Source organism: Empidonax traillii, unplaced genomic scaffold, assembly GCF_003031625.1.
Source record: "Empidonax traillii isolate 1590-97213 ecotype Southwest subspecies unplaced genomic scaffold, ASM303162v1 scaffold1180:size316073, whole genome shotgun sequence".
Taxonomy (NCBI): Eukaryota; Metazoa; Chordata; class Aves; order Passeriformes; family Tyrannidae; genus Empidonax; species Empidonax traillii.
This window is the reverse complement of record NW_020956373.1, coordinates 47,239-71,159: the sequence shown is the minus strand read 5'-3', so window position 1 is coordinate 71,159 and position 23,921 is coordinate 47,239. Positions and strand designations below refer to the sequence as shown.

General features: G+C 35.6%; 1 protein-coding gene across 2 annotated transcripts in view; it reads left to right on the top strand.

Moving 5' to 3' along the window:
- Positions 1 to 23,921, top strand: part of ANOS1 (anosmin 1) — a 133,499-nt gene that overhangs the window by 101,516 nt on the left and 8,062 nt on the right. For both annotated transcript variants that reach the window (XM_027905618.1, XM_027905619.1), the window contains 3 exons: positions 967 to 1,114; positions 4,466 to 4,615; positions 21,712 to 21,806. In XM_027905618.1, the coding sequence (XP_027761419.1) occupies positions 967 to 1,114; positions 4,466 to 4,615; positions 21,712 to 21,806 (393 nt within the window). The remainder of the gene's footprint in view (positions 1 to 966; positions 1,115 to 4,465; positions 4,616 to 21,711; positions 21,807 to 23,921) is intronic.

Sequence of the window (23,921 nt, the reverse complement as noted above, 5' to 3'; positions counted from 1 at the left end):
GTGAAATCATTCCAGGTAGACATTCAGTTAATTTGACTATAATATTAACACTCTTAATCAAGAGGTATAGTCAATATGTCAGCACAAAACAATTCGACAATCCCTTTTCAACATTCCAAGTGTTAAATATGGGATGGTTACATGGGTAAATAGTTATCTTTTTCACTCTGGATTGAGTGTCAAACTTAAGAGGCACAAGGAATTCTAATAAAAACAAGAAGTAGTGTCTTCCACCTGGCACATGCACTAGAAGGACATTTTTATAATTAAATCTAGACAAAATTAAACTGTAAGACTACTGAGAAGCCTGAACTCTTCTTTGCAATATTGTCTGACTTGCTTTAATTTATGGATTATTTACTGGAGAATGAGAAACCTACTTTATTGTTTCCCTGTTAAGGACACTTCCATGGCACTGGAAACTGTATTTTTTCTGTTATATTTTCCATTTTATAGGGAAAAAGTGTTCTTACAATGAGTAAGTATTTTATTTTTGGTTGGTGTGTTGTTTTTTTTTTTTAAATTTTTAAATTCAAAAGTTGAAACAAATAGAAAATATTGAAAAATGTATTAAATGTTGGATTTGAACTGTCTTCAGACTGCCTTCTCTAGAAAGAGTTTTCAATACTTTACTAACACAGAAATTGGGGAATAAAACATTTAAATTCCTTTGGCTAAAATGATTTTGGCATAAGAAAAAAATTCTTTTTATGGAAGAAAACCCCTTAGTTTTGGCCTAAACAGTGGTTTGGAATTGCCAAGGAACTGCAAAAACAGAATCAAGAAGGTTAGAATTTTTAAATTAAACAGAAAAGCAGAGTCCAAAAAAAGAGATTTCGCTCTGAAATTTATATGTGAGCTTTCTAATTTAAAAAAGGTAGGGTGCCTAAGATAGCAGACCTGTTTTTAATAAAGGCCTGTGTTTCAGCAATACTGTAACTGCTTTGTATATTTATTCTATTACAGGCCCAAAATTATGTGGTCCTGGAGGGGCTCCAGCCCAACAGCAACTACAATGTAGAACTGCAGGCAGTAACACGTTGGGGTCAGATACGCCTAAAAAGTGCTAAGGTTTCTCTCCATTTTAGCACAACTCAGGACATCAGGAGTAATAGTGAGTAATCATATTCCAATACCTGAATGTTTTTTCTCTCCCTTATCTGGAATTTGAATGTTTTATATAATGATTTGCCAAATTTTAAAAAATAATTTTCTTAAAACAGGCCGTTTCATAGCTCAAAGGTCCTCTCTCAGTTGAGTAGCCTTTTCATGTTAAATTTCTTATCTAAAAATTGGTGTCAGTTTTTGCTTATTCTTTGTCTTAGATCCTACGCATCTAAAATAAACAATTGCAATGATGTGTCTACATGACTATTGTGTTGGTATTCTTTAGATATAGGTATAAATACTGACTGTATTAGTCAGTGTCTGGAATAAAGCCATTTCTGTGTTTTTGTCTTAACTGGACAGTATTAACCTGCAATATCTTTCAAAATCCTGACTATTTTTAGTAGCCTAGAATAGGCCTCCAGGTTCTTGGACCATACAAATATGTATCTACAATGAATTGATATAAAACATTTCCTAATCAACCGACCTTTCTCATACTTTATTGCTAGTCCTGACACTAGGTCAGATCATTCTAGTCTTTAAACATAGTAAATAAAGACTTTTAGTATAAAAAAAAACCCTCTAAACTGACGCTGAATAGTTGAGGTTGGACCATGTAATTTTTGGTACAATTCCATACCTCCTGCGAGAAACCCTTTCACTGATAGTGCTGTATCAGCTTTCAGTGACCTCACTATGATCTGATTCTCTTGGTCTGTATCATCCCTGGGTTTGTGTTGAGAGAGGAAGATCTTTGTTTCACTTTTCCCTCTTCAAGATGTTGTGTTTTTCAGAATCTGATGCAGATCACATCTGAGGTATTACTTACAAATCCTTTACCAAATGGAGTTCATTTATGCTACTCCTCACGTGTGACTTTGGTTATTTCATCATTTTTTGTCCACTCCAGTGGCACCTCTTTCCTGTCACTGCCACAGCTGGATTTGAATTCCTTCCACAATTTTGCTTGGATACTCTGCCCTCTCCTTGGTTGTTTTGCTTCAGAAAACAGTCCATCAGTATTCTCTGTGAAAGTCTATCTACTTATTTGTAATTAGTACAGACTTTCTAATGCCTGGTGGTGCTTTATTTTGCTTTACTGGGGTGACCTTTTTTGTACTAAAAAGTTAATTAATTGTTACATTTTTTTTTAAAAACTAGACTAAGACTATACTGAGAAAAATATTTTTGTACTCTCATATACTTTAAGTATTTGACTGTTCTGTTCAAATTATGAACATCCATTTAGTTAATGAGCAGTATGTTCTTTCTAAGTGCAAATCACTGCCTGCAAGAAGTAAAACATGTATTTGTTTTACAGTAGAGTATTTCAGTAATAAATTTATAGACAAATCTGAGCATCCTTTCTACTAAAGCTTTGAGGTAAAGGATTCAAGATTCTTTGAACCTAAACACCGATATCACACATTTTAGTAAACAGAGCACTCTGCTAAGAGGTGTATTCAGACCTTTTTGGACATTTAAAAAAAATGGCTAGATTGTAGCTTACATCAAAAAGGAAATAAACACTACTCCTAGAGGAGATGCAAATTTGTCTTCTGAATCTCACTCAAGTTAGGTACAGATCCAGTTCTGCTTGAGGTACTTTTGAGAATACTCAGAAGCAGATGGAGAAATACGAAAAGTAAAAAAAAAATTGCCTGAAATATTATCTAGGACATGACATTCGTGGCCTGTCTTTATTTTGGGACTTCCATAGCCTTTGGGAAGTAATTCCAGAAGCAACATGCCAATTTTGCTGAAGTCTCACTGTCAGATGCTCAGCTCTGTGTGGAATTAAGCTCTGGTTTTTAGGTGTCTGGTCCTATTGTCAGAAGAGAGATAGTCCATAACTCACTGAAGTAATTTAGTCCTACAGACCTCTGTGAGCTTTGACCCCAGCCCTCTGGCATTATATTTCCTCACACTCAGAAATATGTTACTTCACTATATTTGTGTGCTTCACTTCTGGGAAATGCAGCAAGACTCTTGCTTGATCTTTATATAGAAATATTCTAAATTGGTGTCCTGGTTTTTCTGGAAGTGGAGCAGACAGAGAATAGCAAAGCAGAGATTTAATAAAATTAAAATAATTTAAGTTGAGGAATACCTAATAGATTTTAGTTTGTACTTTTGTACTTCTTTCTATTACTTTTTGATTTCCATTTAGGCAGCAGAAACATTATGGTTACCTTGAGAAAGAACTTCCTAAAGTTTGGTAGTTTTACTTTAATGTAAGACAAAGAAAGAACATGAAAAATTGTTCCAGATTCAGGAAATGACTGAGAAAGTAAAATTTGGCCATAAAGCAAGTGAGTTTCAGCTGAAGCTACATGTAAGGCAAAATGGTCAATTTTATGTTACTTGTGAGGCATATTGTTCTGGTTTATTTGTTATCAATTATTGAAATGAGTCTTTCTTTCTTTCTCTCAACTATGTAATTAGTAATTTGACACTTCCTAATTATTGGATTCTTCAGTTTTCATTTAGATATACTATTGAATTATACAGCTTTTTTTTGTTAATAATCTGATCTTCCTAATTGGATTGGATATATTTGTAAGTGTGCAATGAAAAGTGCAGATTGAATCATTGAAACATTGCTGCCTTTTCAACTGAAAATATCTAGAAATACTGTCAACTCTGCTAAACGTTGATAAATTGTTGCCAAAGAAAAGGCTTGATGAAGGACATCCCATTACCATTGCTTGTTGGAAGTTAGGCACATATAACAAAGGGAATTGCTGAAAGAAAATTCTGCTCTTACAGTGTTTCCCTAAGCATTCACCATTGACTTTTGGAAAAAGAAAAGTGGGCAAGAAAGATCTTTAATCTGACCACAGTGTTCTTATATAGCATACCAAAAGACTGTATTTACTTTGATGTAATAACCGCGTGTGTCACTCTGTGGGGTACACTCAATGCCGTCCTTGGTTTTTGTGAATATTCAAACACTGCACGAATATAAAGACTGAATGATTATACAGATCTACTGCTAGATGCTGTGTCGTTTAAAAAGTCAGCCTGTTAACATTTCTTGTTTTTGGGGATATAAATACAATCCCTTTCTTTATGATTATTTGGAAAATTTACAGAGCATTTTCATATAATAATATATTTATCTTTTTCTGTCCCTGTCTAAAATATTTTCTTTGACTGAATTTCAAACAAGTGATATTCTTTTCAACTCTTATGGACAGTTTGTTCTTTATATTAATTTCATTTAGGTAAGATACTGAAATAAGATAATTTGGATGAGAGATAGTATTATTTTCTGAATTTCAGCACAGTTAATATAGTAATTTTGCAGCACTGTACTTACTAAATAGTTTCCTGATTGTTCTGTATATTGCAGAGGAACGGACATCTGCTGGAAAACCACAGAAAGGACTGGTAGATCCTTACCCAGCCTTTCAAAGAAGGAAAACCACTCGTTTTCTAAAAATTGGAACTCCTTTCTATCAGGACAATCAACTTCAGGTCAAAGTCTACTGGAAGAAGACGGGTTTGTCAAATTTTTGGTTTACTATTTTTTCTAAGGAGGACTCTCATCATCTGTCTCAGAGTTGTAGAACATTAATACAATACTATACAATAATTCAGAGTTAAATCCTACACCCATTCTTCCATCTCTTCACCTTCACATTGGAATGTTGTGTTATGTCTATGTAAATGTCTCACGGAAGGAAGTTACATGAATGAGTTATCCAAAAATTGCAGTCAGTCATATTGGGATACTGAATCTTCATATAGCTGAGACAATTTTTATTTCTGTAGGAATTACCTCTGTGAAGTTTTAAATAGGCCAGAGCCACAAAAGCTCTGAATGTTGTCCCCTTAGAGCATGGTTGGAAGATCTCAAGCACATACAGTTCCAGGGCAGATTTTCTGCTGATGCCAGTGCAGTGTCACTTGTTGGACTTTGTCTTTTGAGAAATGAGTCAGGAAATTAATGCATATGGAAATCATGCAGTGGTGTCACAGAAACTAAAATGTAGCTTGAATCACTAAATTTAGAGCTACACTAGCTCACCGTAGGGCCACAACAGGCTTTACACCAAACTTTATAGACAGTCACGACCACTGAAAAAGTCTTGAAGTTGGTTCTCTGCTAGGCTGCATCCTTCTGGTTTTCAGAAAAATTTAACAACAATTTTATGGTTTAGTCTTCCAGTTTAGAGCAAAATGCCTTAAATTTAAAGTGTCTAATCAGATTCAAAAATCAAAAAAGGAATTTTCTTTTCTTGTACTCTAGGAGCGTACAGGCTGTTACAAATTGTTCCAGCTTAGCCATTACATGTTCATATGCTGTTATTTCAAAATATGCTAACACTGTTAGTGTTTTAACTTGGAGCAATCTACAGGTGTAGCAGTACAACTAAATAAAATCAATTCAATTTTTGTGTTTGAAATAAAGGGCTAAAAGGGGTCAATCACCTTTTTTTCTGGAATTTTTCAAAGAATTTCAGAAATATTTAAGTGCTTTTGTGTTTAGGTGTGTGCAGCAGCACCCTGAATGAGGACAGGCTATATAAATGTTCAGTTATGCTATATAACGTAAGAATATGTCACACTGAATTGTGTAGGTTATAAGGCGTATACTTTGCTTTAAAAAAAAAAAAGTCTGCCCTTTTGAGTGGTTGCCTTCTGCTATGTCAATTACTTTCAAATCCATCCTTATTCTTCCATAAAAATCTGCAGGCTTTGATTCAGCCTGACTACATACAAGTTTTAAATGTTTGTCCCTGTCTTTGCTGCACTAGTTTTCTTTTTCTGGCTTTTCCCATTATATTTCAATTTTGGGTAGCTTCATGGGAAGCTGGAATAATTTGGAGTTTAAATAAAATCTTAGGTATTTTTAATTGGGGAATATTGTTTACCTTAAAATATGATTTTTGTTGTCCAAAGAGAGATTTATATATTTTGAGCTTGGTTGTGACTGAACACCTTGAACTTGAGCCTTTTGCAACTGTGATGTCAACTCACTGGCCAAGCTCCTTTTAGAGTCAGAAGAGAAAAGCAGGTGATTTCTGAAGCAATTCATCCCCCTCAGCAGCAGAATTGTTCTCTGGAGATACCTCTCTTCTTTACTGGGAACAGAAGGGAACCTAGACGGCTCATTTATAGAAGGCCTGATGTCTCTCTGTGAGCTGAAGTTCAGTTCTTGGCAGTCTGTACTGAAAAAACTGAGGGAAGGATTCAAAGATGAGGAGACTATGATGTCTCCCACAGGCATCAGGCAGGGCTGTGCAACTCACAGGCTGCAGGCAAGATTCAGCCCAGGGGAACAATCGATCCAGCTGCAGTTGTTTTCCTGCCAGCCCATTGCCAGAAGAAAGATCATGTGTCCTATGACCAAAATGCCAGTACCGCTATTAAAATTCACCTTATTAATAGTTTTCCAAAGTTAGTTGTACTTAATGAAGAAAAAATCATGACCGGTGCAGCAATGTTCTTGTTCCAAAGTAGATACTTTGTCCACTAATTATAACGGTAACAGAGATATCAGGCTTAGAGGCATTGCACTGTAGATACCTAAATGTTTCCATCTAAATATGGAGCTGAATCTCACCCTCTACTACATACCTGGAGATAATATTTGTATTAAATGCTACAAATGTCTGTAAGAAGAAATAGGTAGTCAGCATCCTTACAGTGACTCATAGTTTGGAAATAAGAGTGTTTGGAAGTGGTGCAATCTCCATGTCAAAGACAGATATGTCGCAGACCTGTCAGAGATGACATTGCTTTACATGCTGTCACCTTGTGCCAGGAATGGACTAGCTGAGTTGCCAAAAAGCTGACTGTACAGCTGACTGATCTTGTGTGAACATGTGTGCATCCAGTTACATAAGGGGTCACTCAGAGGCCCGTTTTGGTCATGAGCTGGGGGCAAGCTCTATGACAGGCACTGGAGTGTTTAAATACATGCCCCAGTCATGCAGTGGAAGATACCTTCATTTTTCTCGCAGAACAGTGATAGCAAAGGTAAGTGAAGAGGGCAGAATATGGCAGTTCATCTGACTTCTTTATTTTCTTTTTTAAAAAGAAAATATCTGTATTCTGAGTGACAGCATGTGCAGTAACTCAGCAGGAGCCATTGCCTCATGTGGAACTGACATATAACCAGTTACTTGCTCCTGAGAAGCCAGTAACTTCTATAAGCCCTTGCAGGAGTATGGAGATTATGTAATGCATGGATGAGATACTGACTGTAAATTTACTAGTGACAATTTACTGCAGAGAAAGTCTGTTTCACCATGCAAGGAACACAGCAGGAGAAGTATATTGGCTGTGTCCTGTATTTATGAAAGACAGCAGTTACTGGAGCCAGCTGTGTTGGGAACTGTACCCAAGCATCTTTCTCCTTTATGAACTGCACTGCCTTAAGTTGTGTTTAGTGAGTTGCAGCAACGACAGTAGGAAATATTGACAGAGAACTTACCTGAGCCTGCTCTATGGCATGACATATATTTTTATTGTAGGTAGGCAATCAGAGTTCAAGTCCTTCCTCACAGGAAATTGGCCTCTTTGTCTCCTACAGGGTGGGTGAACACAGGAGTCCCTGTTGATTGCAATAATGTTCTCATTTTCCTGTGAAAAATCAACACTTTTTTGGTGGAGAAACACAGCCATTCTATGATCCTATATTAGAATGTGTAACATTAAAACATAAAAATTAAGAAACTATCATGAAACCATGTGAAATAAGTAGATAGAGAAGCATAAGTTTCTGTGATAAAAAAAAAAATTAATTTAAGAAATAAAACTTCAACTCAAAGATGTTGAACATTTGTAAATGGATCAAATTTCAATTGGTTGTTGCAGTCTTTGTCTCATTTGGCTTTCAAGTTGTTTTTTACTCTCTGCAGTAGACATCATGATCCTAACAAGAGATGGTTGTAGAGATAATGAAATAAAAACACTATTTAGATTTTGAATTTTTTTTTTTTTTTAGATGAAGACATTTAAAACCAGTATGTTGTCACAGAATCACAGAATGACTGGGGTTTGAAGGGACTTCGGAAGATTTAGTCCAACCTCCCTGCTAAATCAGGTTGACCCAGAACAGATTACGCAGAATTAAGTCCAGGCAGGTTTTGAATAACTCCAGAGAAGGAGACTTCACAACCTCTCTGGGCAGCATGTTCCAGTGTTGTGTCACGCTCAAAATAAAGAATTTTTTCCTCATATTTATATGGAACTTTCCCTGTTTCAGTGTGTGCTCGTTGCCCCTTGTCCTGTCACTGGGCACCACCGAAAAAACTCTGGCCCCATCCTCTTGACACCTGCCCTCAAGATATATGTATGCATTGATAAGATGCCTTCCAGGCTGAACAGGCCCAGCTCCCTCAGGATTATTCCAAAAGAATAATCTTTTAGATGATTCTTTATTTTCATTGGTTCTGTTGTTAGCTGAGAAATCATTTTGCTTTTGAATTTAAGTCATTTTACTCAGTCTAAAGAGCTAAAAATAGGTCAGAATCATAAAATAATGTAAATGTGTTGGAGGGGACCTCTGGATGTCAGCTGGCCCAACCATCTGCTCAAAGTAGAACTAACTCTGAAGTTAAATCAAGTTATTTTATTCTGTCTGTAAGGTCCTATAACAGATGTTGTCATTGTTTCCTCAGTGACAGGGAATTTATCCTTCATGAATATCAGCCTACACAGACCATCTAAGTTTAGTGCAGTGTGGCTTAGGATTTACAGAAGGTATGGTGATGTCTGTTGAAATTCAAAGATAGTTCTTCCATGACTATGAAGACATATCCCTCAGTGAAATTTGCAGATGTGCCTCTCGGAAGCCAGTGAAAAGAACACAATGATGACATCAGGGCTGAAGCTCTTGGTTTTGTATCTCAATGGAATTCATCAGATCTCTGTTCTGTGCGACAACTGCAACGGAGGGTGTGTTGCAATCTTATGACCAAACTGATTTCATTGTACAGTAAAGGACTGATTGCATGTCAGTGCTCAGAAACTCATTCAATACTCAGAAGTGTTTGAGTAGAAGTCTTAGTAAGTGGATGGATTTCCATATATATGCATCATAATGTGCCATAATTTGTTAAGCAGAAAGGACTTATCTAGGCCTGTTCTTCAAGTGTCATTTCTTAAGTCCCATTGGCTTCAGTAAGCACAAGGCATGAATAAAAATGTAGGATCTGGACTTTACATTAAAATAGGTCTCTTTCTGAAATAATCTTTCAGTTTGAATGCTTCAGTAAGATGGCGATAATAACTTATCTCCAGGGTGTGTGCTAGAAAAAATATCTCCACACTTCAGGCAGTACAAGGTACTAAGCAAATGCACATAATTTTGCTAGAGTCATCAGAAAGCATATTGCATGTGAATACAGTAGCTTCTTTCTGAACAAAGAAAATGTCTTTCACTTGCTGCCTCAATTCAGGCTTGGGATTAGAGAAAAACAGCACATTCCTTAAGCAGCATGAATCGCACCTTTGTAAATGAAAAGAAGAATGTGTTTGTGTCCAGATGTTTTTGGCCATCTTGACTGTGTGAAATTAGAAATTATGAGCTATTATGTGAAATGGTGGAATCAAACAAATCACTTTTAACTCCTTTTTGCTGGAGTCACAGAGTACCATCCATTACCAAGAATGGATACACTCTGAACCCCCTACTTAAAAGGATTAGCTACTTAGGATAATTAAGATCCTTCATATTTTGTGCAGTACTGAAGACTGAAAATGTGAAAATAAAAAGAGGCTAAAGTTTTCTCTGGTTTTCAGTGGTTGGGCAGCTGAAGAGCTGAGGTTTTGGATGTCTGCTGAAAAGCCTTCAAGTTGCTGTAAATTTGTATATGAAAATAAGTTATTCCCAACAGACAGAAGAAAAAAAATACTTTTTATGAACTCACTGCATCACCTCTCATCACTTGCTGCAATATCTATAATACATTAAAATATTAGGAAGTATTTTCTTTCCAAAGCAACATGTCAAAACAATATTTTCTAACCCATTACTCTGCCATCACTACCATTGTCTCAGTGCCTGTTATTGGGGTATAATGCACCTCTCCTTTTTCAGTTAAAGTTTTATTTTCCTTCACTTTTTTTTTGAATGACGTCTATGTGCATTTACTTCCCTCTGTTTAAACTAAACATTTTAAGTACTTCTAGGTATTTAAAATAAATATATCTGCCCCTTAGTTTTGCTTAAAAAGACAAATATTTAAAATGCATTAAGACTTGGCTTCAGGCTCCTTTCTTTGTGTTTCTGTAAATGCTAAAGCAGAAGAAAAAAAGAACACTTAAGGCAGGGAGAGGCAGAGAATCCTCTATTGTCTGATAAATCAGCCAAACAAGAATAATGAATTAAATTACAGGGAAGAATAAAATGCAAGGCAAGGCAAAGCAAACAGAAAGTTACCACAAATGCTTTTAAGCCTAGATCTTAGGAAAACAAAATTAACTTTCACTTAGTTTAGGGGCATAAATGAAGTGACTGTATGTGCTGACTCTTTGTTTGTAATAAGGTATTTCATATGGCAGGTTTTAAAATAATCGAAAGCTTATCGAATGGTCCTTTCTCACGGAAGTAGAGCTGTTGAGGCTAACAAAACCCTTCACTGCCAACTGGAGTTTCTTGCTGTTATTGTAAAGAATTCAGTAATAGTTGCTTAACACTAATGCATTATTTAGATTGGTACTAACTGTTGCACTAGGCAGATTAGTGTTTGAGCAGCTGGCCATATTCTAATTATAGATATTTAAGCAGTAAAGTATTTTTACTTCAAGACAGCACTGTGGTCCGGATGATTCTTCCCAGAAAATGACCTCACTGTTAATTATAATGAAGTATACACCAATATATTGCCCTTGGACTTCCATGAGAATACAGAGATTTTGTCTCAACAGTGATTAATTGTGTGGGTATGCATAATGTGCATTCGTATTTAGGGATTTAATTAGTAAAGCTGGCCCCAAACACAGGAATCTTCAACTAGATCACCTCTTTAGAAACGTACTAGTAGACGTTGCATAATTTGTTGCATAATGGGCTACAGCTGACTCAGATACCTTTATCCTATGGGCTTCCACAGCATCCTGCCTGGGGAGATAGGTAATGCTGTCAGCTTTAATTCCTCTGGGAAATTACTCCATAGTTAAAAGAATATCCTATCTGAAGTATCTGTGTGATTCCTACTCCTCCCTAACTTTGTCTTATATAGGCTTAATATAGTTCTGGGAGAAACCTCTTTGCCTTTTTGGAGAGAATGAAAAGGGAAACATCTCACCATCTCCAGTTCTGCCTGTTGTACTTTATAAACCGACTACAGGACTCTGTGTGTTTGTTTTGCATCCAAATGTAAAGTGCTAACAATACTTAAAATGTTACTGGTGGGAGTCGTGAAAAACATCAACCACAAATAATACAATTTGATAGAGCAGATGGTGTGCAACTTCTCAAATAGTCTGCAATTGATTAGTGAGACAATAAAGTTTTAAAATTACATTTACAACATTGGTAACCTTGGTGGCATCTCCCCTGCAAATGAGACAAGATGGGAGAGTCATTTCAAGGGCAGAGTTTACTGCATTTTCATGTTTTCACAGGGAGAACAGAAAACCATTACTTGTTGCCTTTCACTTGATTCCAAACCTCCATACCTGTCAGGGTAGGTTGTGGAAAGCTCTAGGTATGAGAGACTTAGGGGCAAGTTTGTCCAACTGTTAGTCACAGGAATGTAATTAGACTTGATTCAAAGTCTGCCAGGAAGTCAAACAATCACAAACCAAATCAGAACTACCCACTGTGGTGCCAGAGTTCAGACAGCACAGAAGACTGATTTTGCTTAACAACCACCCACTGATGTCTGCTAAAGGCAGAATGTCCAGAACATTCATCAGACTAGCTCTACCACTTTATACAGTTGATTCATTTATTGCTTCATTGTAAAATTTACATAGTATAGGCTGTTCAGAAGCCCTCAGTATGACCTGAACCATACTCCAGAACACCTTCAGTAATTGCAAAAGTGTATTTAATTTGACTAAATTTATGCATTTAAAAGAAATATTTTTATTCTTAAATTTAGTAACTGATAGAAATTTAAGATTTATTTCTTTTGAACTTGCATTGAAGGATTAAATAGAAATATAATTGCAAATTACTTGGTCCATGAGTGCAATCCAAAGATAGACCATCATTAGGTGGAATGAGGACCTGCAGTCAGACTGTAGATACACGTTCAATATTGCATTGCAAAATTATTTACCAAGACTTAACTCACATGCATTGAAAAAATTACCAGGCCAACTAATAAGTTACCTCTTGACTGATTTTTAATTCTTCAGGAAAAAATAAGTTTTCAAACCCAGCATCTTTACATACCTTCAGTAATAGTTTGCCTAGTACACATTTTCTGTATTTCTAATTACTTTTTGAGTATTACCACAACCTATAAAGTTAATAATTTTAACAAAAAATACAGTACTTCATATGTATGCATACATATATAGTATCACTAAGCTTGTCAGTGGCAATGTCTGTTGTGAGGCAGTCGCAATAACAGAGGGATAAAATGGCGAGTTTTTTACCATCTAATTCTCCAATTCTTCCTCTCCTTTCACCAAACTGTATGACTAAATCTTATTAAGTCAAAGTTCTGTCATATGCTTAGAGCGTCATACCTGGAGCAGTCGTACCATTCCTACTGTGAGTAAAAATGTACTGAGGCACTGTAGTTTAGAAGGATACTTCTCCATCAGCTATGGGCTGATAACCATTCATGAGTGCTCTCTTATCCTGCCTAAGTTCTGCATAACATATTTATCTTATGATCCAGGGAGGTTAAGCTATCAGCAGTGAATCATCATGCTTGTGGTAAAGGTGATTTAAACTAACGAGTGTCCTCTTGTGAATTGGGTGGGTCAGTTTTCCTCCACATACCTTTTTTTAAGCTGTACTTTTTTATTAGCCTGGGTTTATAAGGTGACTATGAAACCAGTTGCATAAACTCTACAGACATAAACTCTACAGAGAAGGAAAATGGACTATTTGAATGAGTAGCTAGAGTTGGAGGGAAAGAAACCAAGAAAAGGTTATCTGACACTGTAGTCTAAATTTAAAGATGTCACATGTATGCATCTGATGAATAATGAGTTCTTAAACACCGGTTCCTTTTGCTCCTATGACCATAAACTGAATTGAAAAGTATCTATAGTAGTCTAGTTTAAAGATCCTACCCAACAGGTATTCTGTTCTGGTCAGTGGCCAAAAGGAGCTTAAGAATATGGCAAGAGTTTCTGCAGATTATTGTCCCGGCTTCAGTCAATGTCTGTTTAATGAAAATTCCTGAACCTGATGTGATTGCATTTTATTTATTCACTGGTGTGTTAATCTTCATGATAATATCCAGTGTCCCATCGGGGTAACATAAGTTTTTGGGCATTTGAAACATCCTGGGCTATGGCGTTTCAGAGTTTTAAGTGCTTGTTCTATGAAGAACTTAATTTTTCAATTTGTTTTGAAGCCAGTTTTTCTACATTTATTTGAATCCAAATTCTTACATTGGGGACACAGAAGACAGTCAAGCTCTGTTCACCCTGCCTGTATGCACATGATTTTATAGGCGCTTAACCTGGTTTTGCTCTGTTCTTTTTTTTCTTGTAGACTCATTAATTTTATACTGTGGATTTAGAAATTGCGTGTTAAGGCAAAGCAACATCCTGATATTACATGGCATGGCATGATGCATATCAGGAATTTCCGGTTTTGGAACTTGATGGATCACTGTACATGTGCACAAACCCACCCGTGTGGCTTTTGCATGGGGTATGAGAGAGGAGGGAGTAGCAGGTGCACCTCTGCATCTCTTCCCCCTGTGGAGTTAGGGATAAGATGGGTCTGTATCTTGACTCTGGAACAGGGAGAGACTCCAAGATTATTTACCCTCAGTGTAACCCACTTATCTAAATTATTGTCCATATTTGTTACCCACAGAGTACCTAGTGACATTTACAGTTTACCTATAACCATAGTGAGTGTTGAACTTTTTTATTTTTATTTTTTTCTTTTTCATTCAGTTAAGGTTTTGAATACTTAGATAGCTTTGAGAATATGGCTTTGAGGGAGTAATGTAGGAAGCTTCTATTCAACCTACAAGCAGCTATTGTGAGTCTTGGAGCTTACAAGAGGCAAATTTCCTTGTAATAGAAAACCAGAATGAGATACTGTTGAACTCAGTTTGTATAGGATGTTGTGTAGGGGAAAATGAGTAACGGTAGAGGTAATCCGGCTTAGAGATGATCCCAGACTTAAATCCTTCAATATAAACATCTTCAAACCTTGGGGCTTCCTAGGTCTTGATATGGACAAAAATACTGTGGCTCAGGCCTGTCTTTGAATTACACAGTAATTGTTAATATAATTTTTGGAAAGGCTTATTATATGAAGAATGCGTTCTACAGAAAGAAAGTTTGTTTTAAATGGCATATTATGAGAAAGAAAATCTTTGTGATTTAATTGAAACTGCCTATATTCCATGTAAGAGCAGGAAACAGTAAGGTTTGCCTTGTTAGGAAGTGTTTGTTGAATGAAGTTTAAATGTCAGCTGAAGGTTTTGGTGTTTATTTTAATCATACTGCTTGAATAGCTGATTATTAAAAATTTTTCTCAGGGGTGTCATGAATACCATGAATTTCATAACCAAACAAAAGTTTGGAATTTTTTCCCCTTTTTTATACCACCACATGAATCAGTGCATAGGCAGCTAAAGAGAGAGAGAGGTTTTCTTTTAATTGTTTTAAGATTCCTGTGACAGAACAAATAGTTTTTCCAGGGAAAAGAGGAGTATAGAGAGACTTGCAATCCATTAGCACATCAATGCAGGATTTTAACATTAGTTGAAGGTAAATTATGTTTACCTCACTTTGCCCCTGCTAAATTATCGTGAGTAAAATAGCACTCGTTACTGTGTTATTATTTCTTGTCCTATCATTAGCTTCAGATTGCAGATGTTGATGATTCAGATGTCATATAATGTTCATGAAGCAATATATGAAGAAATAAATTAGTATTAATATCTGACTGATCATATTTTGCTTCTCTGCAATACACTGAAGTATCCTTTCCCTAACTGGTCTTTAGCCATGCTGTAAATACCATGTGGATTGCTTCATGCTGATCAAGTCTTCAAAACGGAAGGAACTAGTAGTAAATAACACTGCTTTATTTACTCACTTGGATTTTGCCCATATTTCATCTTTTTCTTCATATTTTTCAGCAACTGAGTTTTAGCAGAAAAAGTGTTGATGGAAAATTGCGTGTTATTGCGTATTGCTCTGTAGACATGGAAAAGAATTGTGTCCAACACAATCTTGAGAGAGCAGAGGACACTTCATCTCATTCTATCTCAACTATTTGTTTAAAAGTTGTTGGTGTGGAAATACATTCAGGTCGTGCTGTATTTCTTCTGCTAGAGTGGTGGGTTGGAATCAGTGCTGTGTTGTATTACTTCCACAGTTGTAAAGGTGTATCAGGGGTTACATACTGGGAGTAGAAAGAGCAGGAACATTTCTTTAGAAAGCCTTTGACTTCTACACATCTATGGGCACTTCGGAGATGACAGTTTGTTCTACTTTATGGAAGGCGTCATAAATTTCACCATTTGCTACTTTTGCATTCACCACAGCACAGCTTCACCATTCAATACAATGAGATAAATATTTTTTCCTGGATTGTCTGCTATTTTACACAGGATTTATACACAGCTCCCCAAAATCATACAAAAACTTTACAGTAGAAACAGTTAATCAAGCTTGTAGATACTGAGACATGTATTTTGTGTCCTGAGCAGATTATGCCCTCTGTTGTGATATTAAATACAAAATCTTTTCCCTTGCTGTAATCTATTTTTAGAGCAGTAATGCTGCAAGACACATGATCCAGAAAGGAAATTACTTAATTTTGCTATATTTCCTTCTTCCTATTAGTCTGAGACAATCAAAGACATGTTCAAGATCATCCTTTAACTATAGTTAGTATGGTCATTTATGTCTTGATCTTTTTGGATTCTAAAATTTCTGGCCTGATCCATTAGCTACCCTTAACTATTGAAGTGAACATGACTGTTCATATGCCTAAGTGCTTTGCTGAATCAGGGCCAGAGTGCTCAGAAGCTTGTAAGATCAATCCCCCTCCCCACCATGAGAAGCAAAACAAAAAACATATGGTCAGTCAGAAAAAAATCATTGTGGTTTGCTGTATGAAATATCAGATCTAACAAAATATAATGAAACTAAAGGTTTAGCTGCACAGAGAACAAGTTGTTTCAAAAATTTCCTTGCTGAAGAGTTTCACAGATATTTCAGACTCCTCATGGAGTCTGAAACTCTGTTTGAAGGAATGTTAGCTTTGAATGAAGACAGCAGGTTTTCATATAGCTAATTATCTTCCAAACTTTGAAAACAAGTAATTTTGACATACAGTAGCATATTAATTATATGTATATATTTTGGAGGGAGTCAGTTTGCTGAGGTATCTTGACAAAAAAATACAGAACACCTTTTTTTTTCACTGAAATATGCATTTCACTGCTGCTACTTATTTATATAAGTTAACACTTTATTTAAAGGTGGCAGGTAAAGATTTTCCTCTAAGTATGTCTTATTTTATAATATTTACTCTAATTGGAAAATCTATCGAACACTGCATATTAATTACTTTAAATCCCATCATGATGCAGAAATCAACTTGTTTTTGCTGTGTTTATTGATGCCAGACATTTTTATGTTAATGACACCTTAATTTGAGGTGCTGTTGTTGAACATGTCTGCTGTGAAATTCTTGTTTTTCAGCAAATCCTATTTGATTTTCCTTTCTTATAAGTTTTTGTAATTTGGTTGCCTCCATAATGGTGCTGTCACGGCTGGTATTAATTGGCATTTTTGTACCAAATGGTAGAGACACATATCAGAATAATTTACAAGAGCTGAAATACTTTTACAACATACAGGGGTGGAACAGAGGTAAGGAGCCATGAAGTGCTTTACCTAACGACTTCCAGCAAAACAGCAGCAGTTCTCAAAACAATCTGCTGCAATCTTCTTGCTGTGGATCACAGGAATACGAAGAAATAAATACCTCTTAAATCTGTTTACCTGGTCTCCTGGAGTGACAGTGGTAGTGGGCTGCATGAACAAATTTCACTGCTGTTATGCCCATGCTATGCCAGTTTTTTAGCTACAAAACAGCCTTCAGTTCCTCATGACTGTGAAGTTGGCACCCTCCTGGAACAGTAATTGCAATATAAAGCAAATAAAGTATTTGAGGCAGAGAAAGTAGCTGTTTGCAGTAGCATGGTAAAAATAAGGAAACCACATTAGAAGAATTTATTCATATGGCTGGCAGTAATGTATATGTACAAAACAGAAATATGGAAAATGTTGGCAAAGATGAGGGAAAGAGATCACCTTTAAAATTTAGTATATTTTCAATAGACTGTAGAACCATTTAAACCAGAAATTCCATCTAGGAAAAGTTGCACAGTTACCTGGGATTGTTTTGGGTTCTTTTTCTGAATGATTCTCAGAGCTTTAAATTTTGGGAGATGATAAAATTTAACAAGTGTAGAATGTAGGCCAAGGGTATTCCTAGAAACCATCATGCAGCCATGGCTTAGGCTTTGTTCCAGTACTTGGTACTTATCAATTTAAGATGCTTAAATTGTGCATAATAACCTGAACTTTTCCAAGTGGCGAACAGATGTATTAGGCATTGGCATTGATAGAGTTTTGAGCTATTTTTACAGCTTGAAGCTACAAAATAAATGCATCTTTTCCACCCAGAAAAATCTTAAATATATTGTTTTATTTTTATTAAAATGGAACTAAAGAGTTTAAATTATGGAGGGGGAGGAAACAGAAAATTTAGTTAAGAATGTCTTTCTAAACACAATTGATAGAGAGCTTTGTGGAGATACTCATGTGAAAATAAAGGCAGTTTTGGGCAAATTAAAAAAAAAAACAAACAACCATGCATTAGAACATCCTCTGATCCATACATTTCTAATTAGGGTTTAAGATTTCTGTCCAACAAAGTTAGCCTCATACTGTTGTTTTTTCTTAAGCCTAGGAACTCATTTTATACTTCAGAAAATTTACTTTAAAAATCATAATCAAAGGAATTAGCAACAACTATTTGTTTATTTGAAACAACTAGCTATGTGCAACTGTCCTATAGATCTAAAAATCTTCTGCTTGGGCAGCTGGAGATCATTTCCATGTCATTATCATTAAGAGATTTTCAAAGTAATTGTCCTGGATTGCCTTTTTTTTTCCCCCCACTTTTAAGAATACTTTTAAAATAAAAGTAACTATTTGAATAAGCTGTCTGCTGTTCTTACTTAAGTAAGACTGTTGACTAATTTCGCAAGCTCAGAGCTACTCAGATGAGTGCTAGTACTTACTATGTACTTCAAGGTCAGTGTTTTTATACAAATATTTTGAGTTCTGGAAAATAGGAATGCTTGTTGTTTGTGCAAGCATCACTTTTTTAATGTCAAATGATAGACTTTCTAACCATGAGAAAAATTAAGTTACCAAGCTTTATAAAGACTGCTAATTGGAAGTACAGAATCAAGAAAACTCCAAACTATTAAAAAGGAAATTGATTATATACAAAAAGGCCTTATACTGTGACATCTGGAAGATCAGGGAAGCAGACTGAGGGAGTCTGGCAGTTTCTTGTCAGTGTTATGTACCTATTCTAGAAGGGATAGCAGAGCTTTCTCATAAAACTGTCCAAAATCAGTCCCATTAGGTAATGAATATTCTGTTAATATTAACTACTCAAATGACTTTTCAAAAAAGATGTGCCTATTGGCTCAATGTATTAATTTTAGCTGGACTTTATTTGGTGGCAGTGGCTAGCATTCATCTAGGCTGCAGCTTGAATGGCTTTTCCAGTAGCTATCACTGAGTTTGTAATGGACAGCTAAAACCAAAATTCTAAGTAAAATTATAGTAGTTGCTGAAAGGAAGGCTGGGAGAAGCTTTCCTTTGCTGTGTGTTGTAAATAAAAAATCAGCTATATAGTGTTTCATAAAAGTAAAACTGAGAGCTGTGAGCTTTATGAGCACCTTTATAAAACAGTTGCATATTTTTATAATTTTTTAAAATTCTCTTGTTGTGGTCTTTTAGATACTTCCATACATTTTGTCTCCTTTTGCTTTTAAAAATATTAATTTCTAAAACAGTCTTGTCATTTAATATGCATACTACATGCGTGCACATACATTTTCAGTTTTTCAGGCTTCCTGTGTATTTTTAGTTTTTTTAGATAACAGAAATTTTGAAGATGGAGGTGAGAATCAAAGAAGTCTTAGTCTTGAAAGTAAAATTTCAAGGAAGTCATAAAGCCCTGTTCTAATGAAATGTTTTGGATAAACTTAGCACCAGTTAAGCATCAGCTCCAGCTGCCATGATGCCTTCCAGCTTATATCAGCTGATATACTTGTATATATATATGCAAAAATCTTTTTCAGGTAACTTTTAATTGCCTACTCACTCAAAAGAAAAAAAAGTCCTCTATTTCCAGTATAGGTTGTTATCAGAATACCGGATGTGAACACTATTCATTTGTTCAAATAAAAGTCTGAATTTTTTTTGGAAAACCTTCATTCTGCATTTACAGTACAAATTATAAAAATTACAGTTGATAAGATTTTTTATACATATTTCTGATTTTCTGTCTCAAATAGAGAATTTGTCAGAAACCACAGCTGTTTACAAATGAGCTACTAAGGATTTGCTAATGCAGAAAAGGAAAAGTAGAAAGGAAGAAAGAACCACTTACGAGCAGAAGGTCACGTAATGAATAGAATTGGACCTGCCACATAATCAACAGAATTCTACTGTACCAGTAGCTGGAAATAACAAATATTTTTCCTATCCCTGGCAGTGTTCAAGGCCAGGTTGGATGGGCCATGATTCTGTCTTGAATTACATTTCAGAACAGAGGCCTAGTAGATTTCTACAGCAAAGTATCTGAATGCTGAGCTGTTGTCTTGATGCTTGGGATTTTTCTTTCTGCAGTTACCCACGTAGTGATATTCAGTAACCTACCTCAGATATGTGTTTTATCCTGTTCTTGATGGATGGATAATTACAAGGCTTGGATAAATCTCTACCAAAAAGAGAGTGATTTATTTATTGATTGCAAATGACCATTGTTACAAATGAAAATAGCCATTCTGTAGCTTTGCAAAGAGCAGCCCACCCATGCAGGTAATTTAAAATAACCACAGAACCATAGAATGGTTTAGGTCAGAAGGGACCTTAAGGATCATCTAGAGGGTGATAGGTAAGAGTTGAGTGAACTGGAAGAGATAAAATCTGATGAAACTAACGTGCAAATGCACTGTGAGTTTGTGTCTCCATCCAGTAGGCACATTAAATGGGAAAGCCATGCAATGAAGATACAAGAAAAGCACATCCATTTCTTTATTTATTTTCAGTGGAAGGGAACAATCACAAAGCAGGACATTTTTTTTATTTATAGACTTTATAGATTTCTTTTTGAAAGACATATTGTTTCTAAAGAAATCACACAAATAATTAGCATACCTGTTGTTATGAAGACAGCTACTGCAAAAATCTGTTTCAATGAGCCATTTCAGCTAGTTTCATACACTAGTTATTTTCTCTGTAGTTTACAATCCTTCCCTTCTGCATCCAAATTGCTCATAGCAGTCTAATGCCAGATCAGCCCTTAAGGCATCAAATATATTTGTTTTCCCTCCTGAAACCCACAATCAGGCACTTGGCATTAGTAGCTGTGTCATACCAAGCTAATTAATAGTAACAGACATAATTTTGCATCCCCTGTATAAAGATAGAGAATGAAATCGAGAAAAATGTCAGAAACTATTTGTGCTACCTAATGAGTTTTTCTTCTTTTGTTAAATTCTTTATTGCACTTTGTTTTGCTTCCTTATTAAAGCATTATTAGGCTTGAATTCCAGCTAGAAGAGCTGGAAATAAGTTGAAAGCTTAACCTATTGATACTACAGCAAGTTTTGGCATTGATTTAAATGGGAGTAAACTCAAGCCTTCAGTATTACTCTTAAGAGTCAAGACTAGAATTTTATTTGGACAGATACTGAGCAGGTTTTATGGTGAATTCTGAAAGGTGAGAACTCAGGGATTTACAGGCATTTTTGCATATCTTCAGGCACAGATTTCTCAAGCAGTGCCAGGCAGCAGTATCGCAATGCTCTAACAGTATAAAGTCAGGCAGTTGTCACAAAGTCATTCCCATTATTTGCGGGATGATTAGAAGTAGTAGCATTGAGGTTATTTTTTTAATGCTCAGTTTGAATTCTTGATTTTTAAAGAAAATGTAAGCAGTATATGCTAACATATCTGAAAATGCCATTCCACTGTTTTTAAATTTATTTCCATTAGCTGATACAAGGTTTAAATTACTTTGGTGTATAATATTTTCTCCATTAAAGGTTTCTTAGGTACAGGTGAGAACACACCATACTTACAACTCCTATTTTCATGCAGGGAAGCCAGAAAAGTTGCAATGGTGAAAGCACACTTATATGTCTTTTCCTCTCTTTTTAGATATCAGCATGAATCAATTCCAAGTCCACTGGTTACTGGAGTCCTGTGCACACAATGACACCAAAGGACTTAGGAAAGTAACAGAGCTGACTTATGTAAGTCTCCATTCAGCCTTCTGCTTGATTCTGAACAGCTTCTAAGCAGCATGAGAAAGGATGGTTCTGTATCATAACATAATATGCTTAATACCTTTTTTCACAGATAAGTAAGGATCTTTCTTTTTTATGTTCCTCTTTGCCAAAAGATAAAAATTTTGCATTTAGACTGTTTTGGGTTGTCTGTTTTTTTAAATTCACACAAGGCTAAAATTTCGTTGTTGTTGTTGTTATTATTCAGAAAATGAGACCTGGCAAACTTCTTAACTAAGTACTTACGCATTTCTACAGCATATAAACATGGAGCTTTATCTGAAATTAGTCATGTAGGACTCTAGCACAGTGCAAATACTGAACAGTAATAATAGTAATAGATAAACCAGGTTTTCTTCTAGACATGCAGGTGAGTTTCACAACCCTCGGGTGAATAATAGATATATGAAAAAAAGGACTGTAGGTGAAAAATATTTGACATTAAATCTGGAAATCAGGCAGATATCAGATAAGAAGAAAAGCTCCATGTAAGTTCATGTCAGCCCAAATATATATATTGCATGGCAGTTATTCGTTCTCAATTTGTTGGCAATCTAGTGTTATGTATTTCTGTAACACATTATTTGAACAATATAGTAATGTATTGGTGCATCACAATTGATTTTGTGGGTTATGGAGAATGGACAAAATCACAATTCACCTTTCCTTCTTACCCCGATCTATACTACCATGCCAGTTATGGGGGGTTAATGACATGTAAAAGTAGAGTAAATCAAAAGACATAATTTCTCACACGGGGTGCTGTTAGCTCATAATACTTAATGCTTTGTTGGAGTCAGCATAGCAGATATTAGAGGTGAATTTAAAAATGATTGTGATGTAATGTTATGATGTTCATTCCTAGTATTTCAAGATATGCACATTGGAGATAAGAGTTAACATTTAAGAAGTTTATTTCCACTAGAGGTCAGGAAAGACTGTTCATACATCTGTCCAAATGCATTGTGGGATTAAGTAATTTATTTTCTTTAATCATTTTATGGTAATTCATCCAAACAACTTTGGGAAACTGTGTTTCTTTTGAGGAAGAAAATAATTAAAAGCAAACAGAAGAGGGTGGATACTACAAAAGGTTTAGTACTGGGTATGTATAGGTCAAGGAGGGTAAAGCCCTTAAGCTTTCAGTGTTGAGCATTTAGGCCCTGCCACAATAAATAAAAATAGCCCTGTCACAATTTTTAGGAGATGTGAAGCCTGTTGGAGCACTCTCCCAGCAGGAGGAAGACAGGGAGTCAAGTCCATTCTCAGCCCAGTCTGTATGTCCCATCAAAAATGACCTTCCAGGTGAAGGTTAGATGCAAATCCAGTTTGCAATTAGAAAAAAGAGGGAGTTATGCAGAAGAGCACAGAAAATTAGTCATTCTGAAGGGAATTAAAGACTTAAAAGGTAGTTGAAGTTTGACCTTAGCCAGTAAGGTATTATTGGACATTTTCCCAGGAAAAAAAACAACCAAACCAGCATTTTTTTCTCTATATATGATCTGTGGTAGAGCTTTCAAACTGATTTTCAAAAGTACTTCAAACAACAGTAAGAATTTGTCAGGACACTTACACTTTGTGTAAAGTTTTCTTTTCCACTCATTGTCCTTAAACAGAGACTTGTGGTTTGTAATTAAGCTGTGGAGCTTTTCTTCCTGATAAGAATATAGAAGTAGTTAAAGTACTGAAGTGGAAAAAAATGCATCCATAATGCCATGCTGAACTTTGAATGTGCTTTTAAAAAGTTAAACATAGATGAAGCCTGTCATTTACAGCAGCTTAACTTAGATTTATTTAATTCAATTAACATTTATATCTCACATTTCTACCCCCACTGCCATCACTCAGAGAGATTGTTCTAAATATTAGAATGCAGTTGCTTTGATGCAGCATGGTGAAGGAACTGTGTAGAATTGAAGGACATATTCAAATACCATGCTAATATACTTTACTATTGAAAATAATCATAACATTTGCAATGTTTGCTTTCTTCTCTAAGTAAAAACCATGTTGGCGTGTGTTAAACATACCGGGAAAATATTTTTTTGGAGAGAACTTTTCATCTTGTGCCAGTCTTATTCC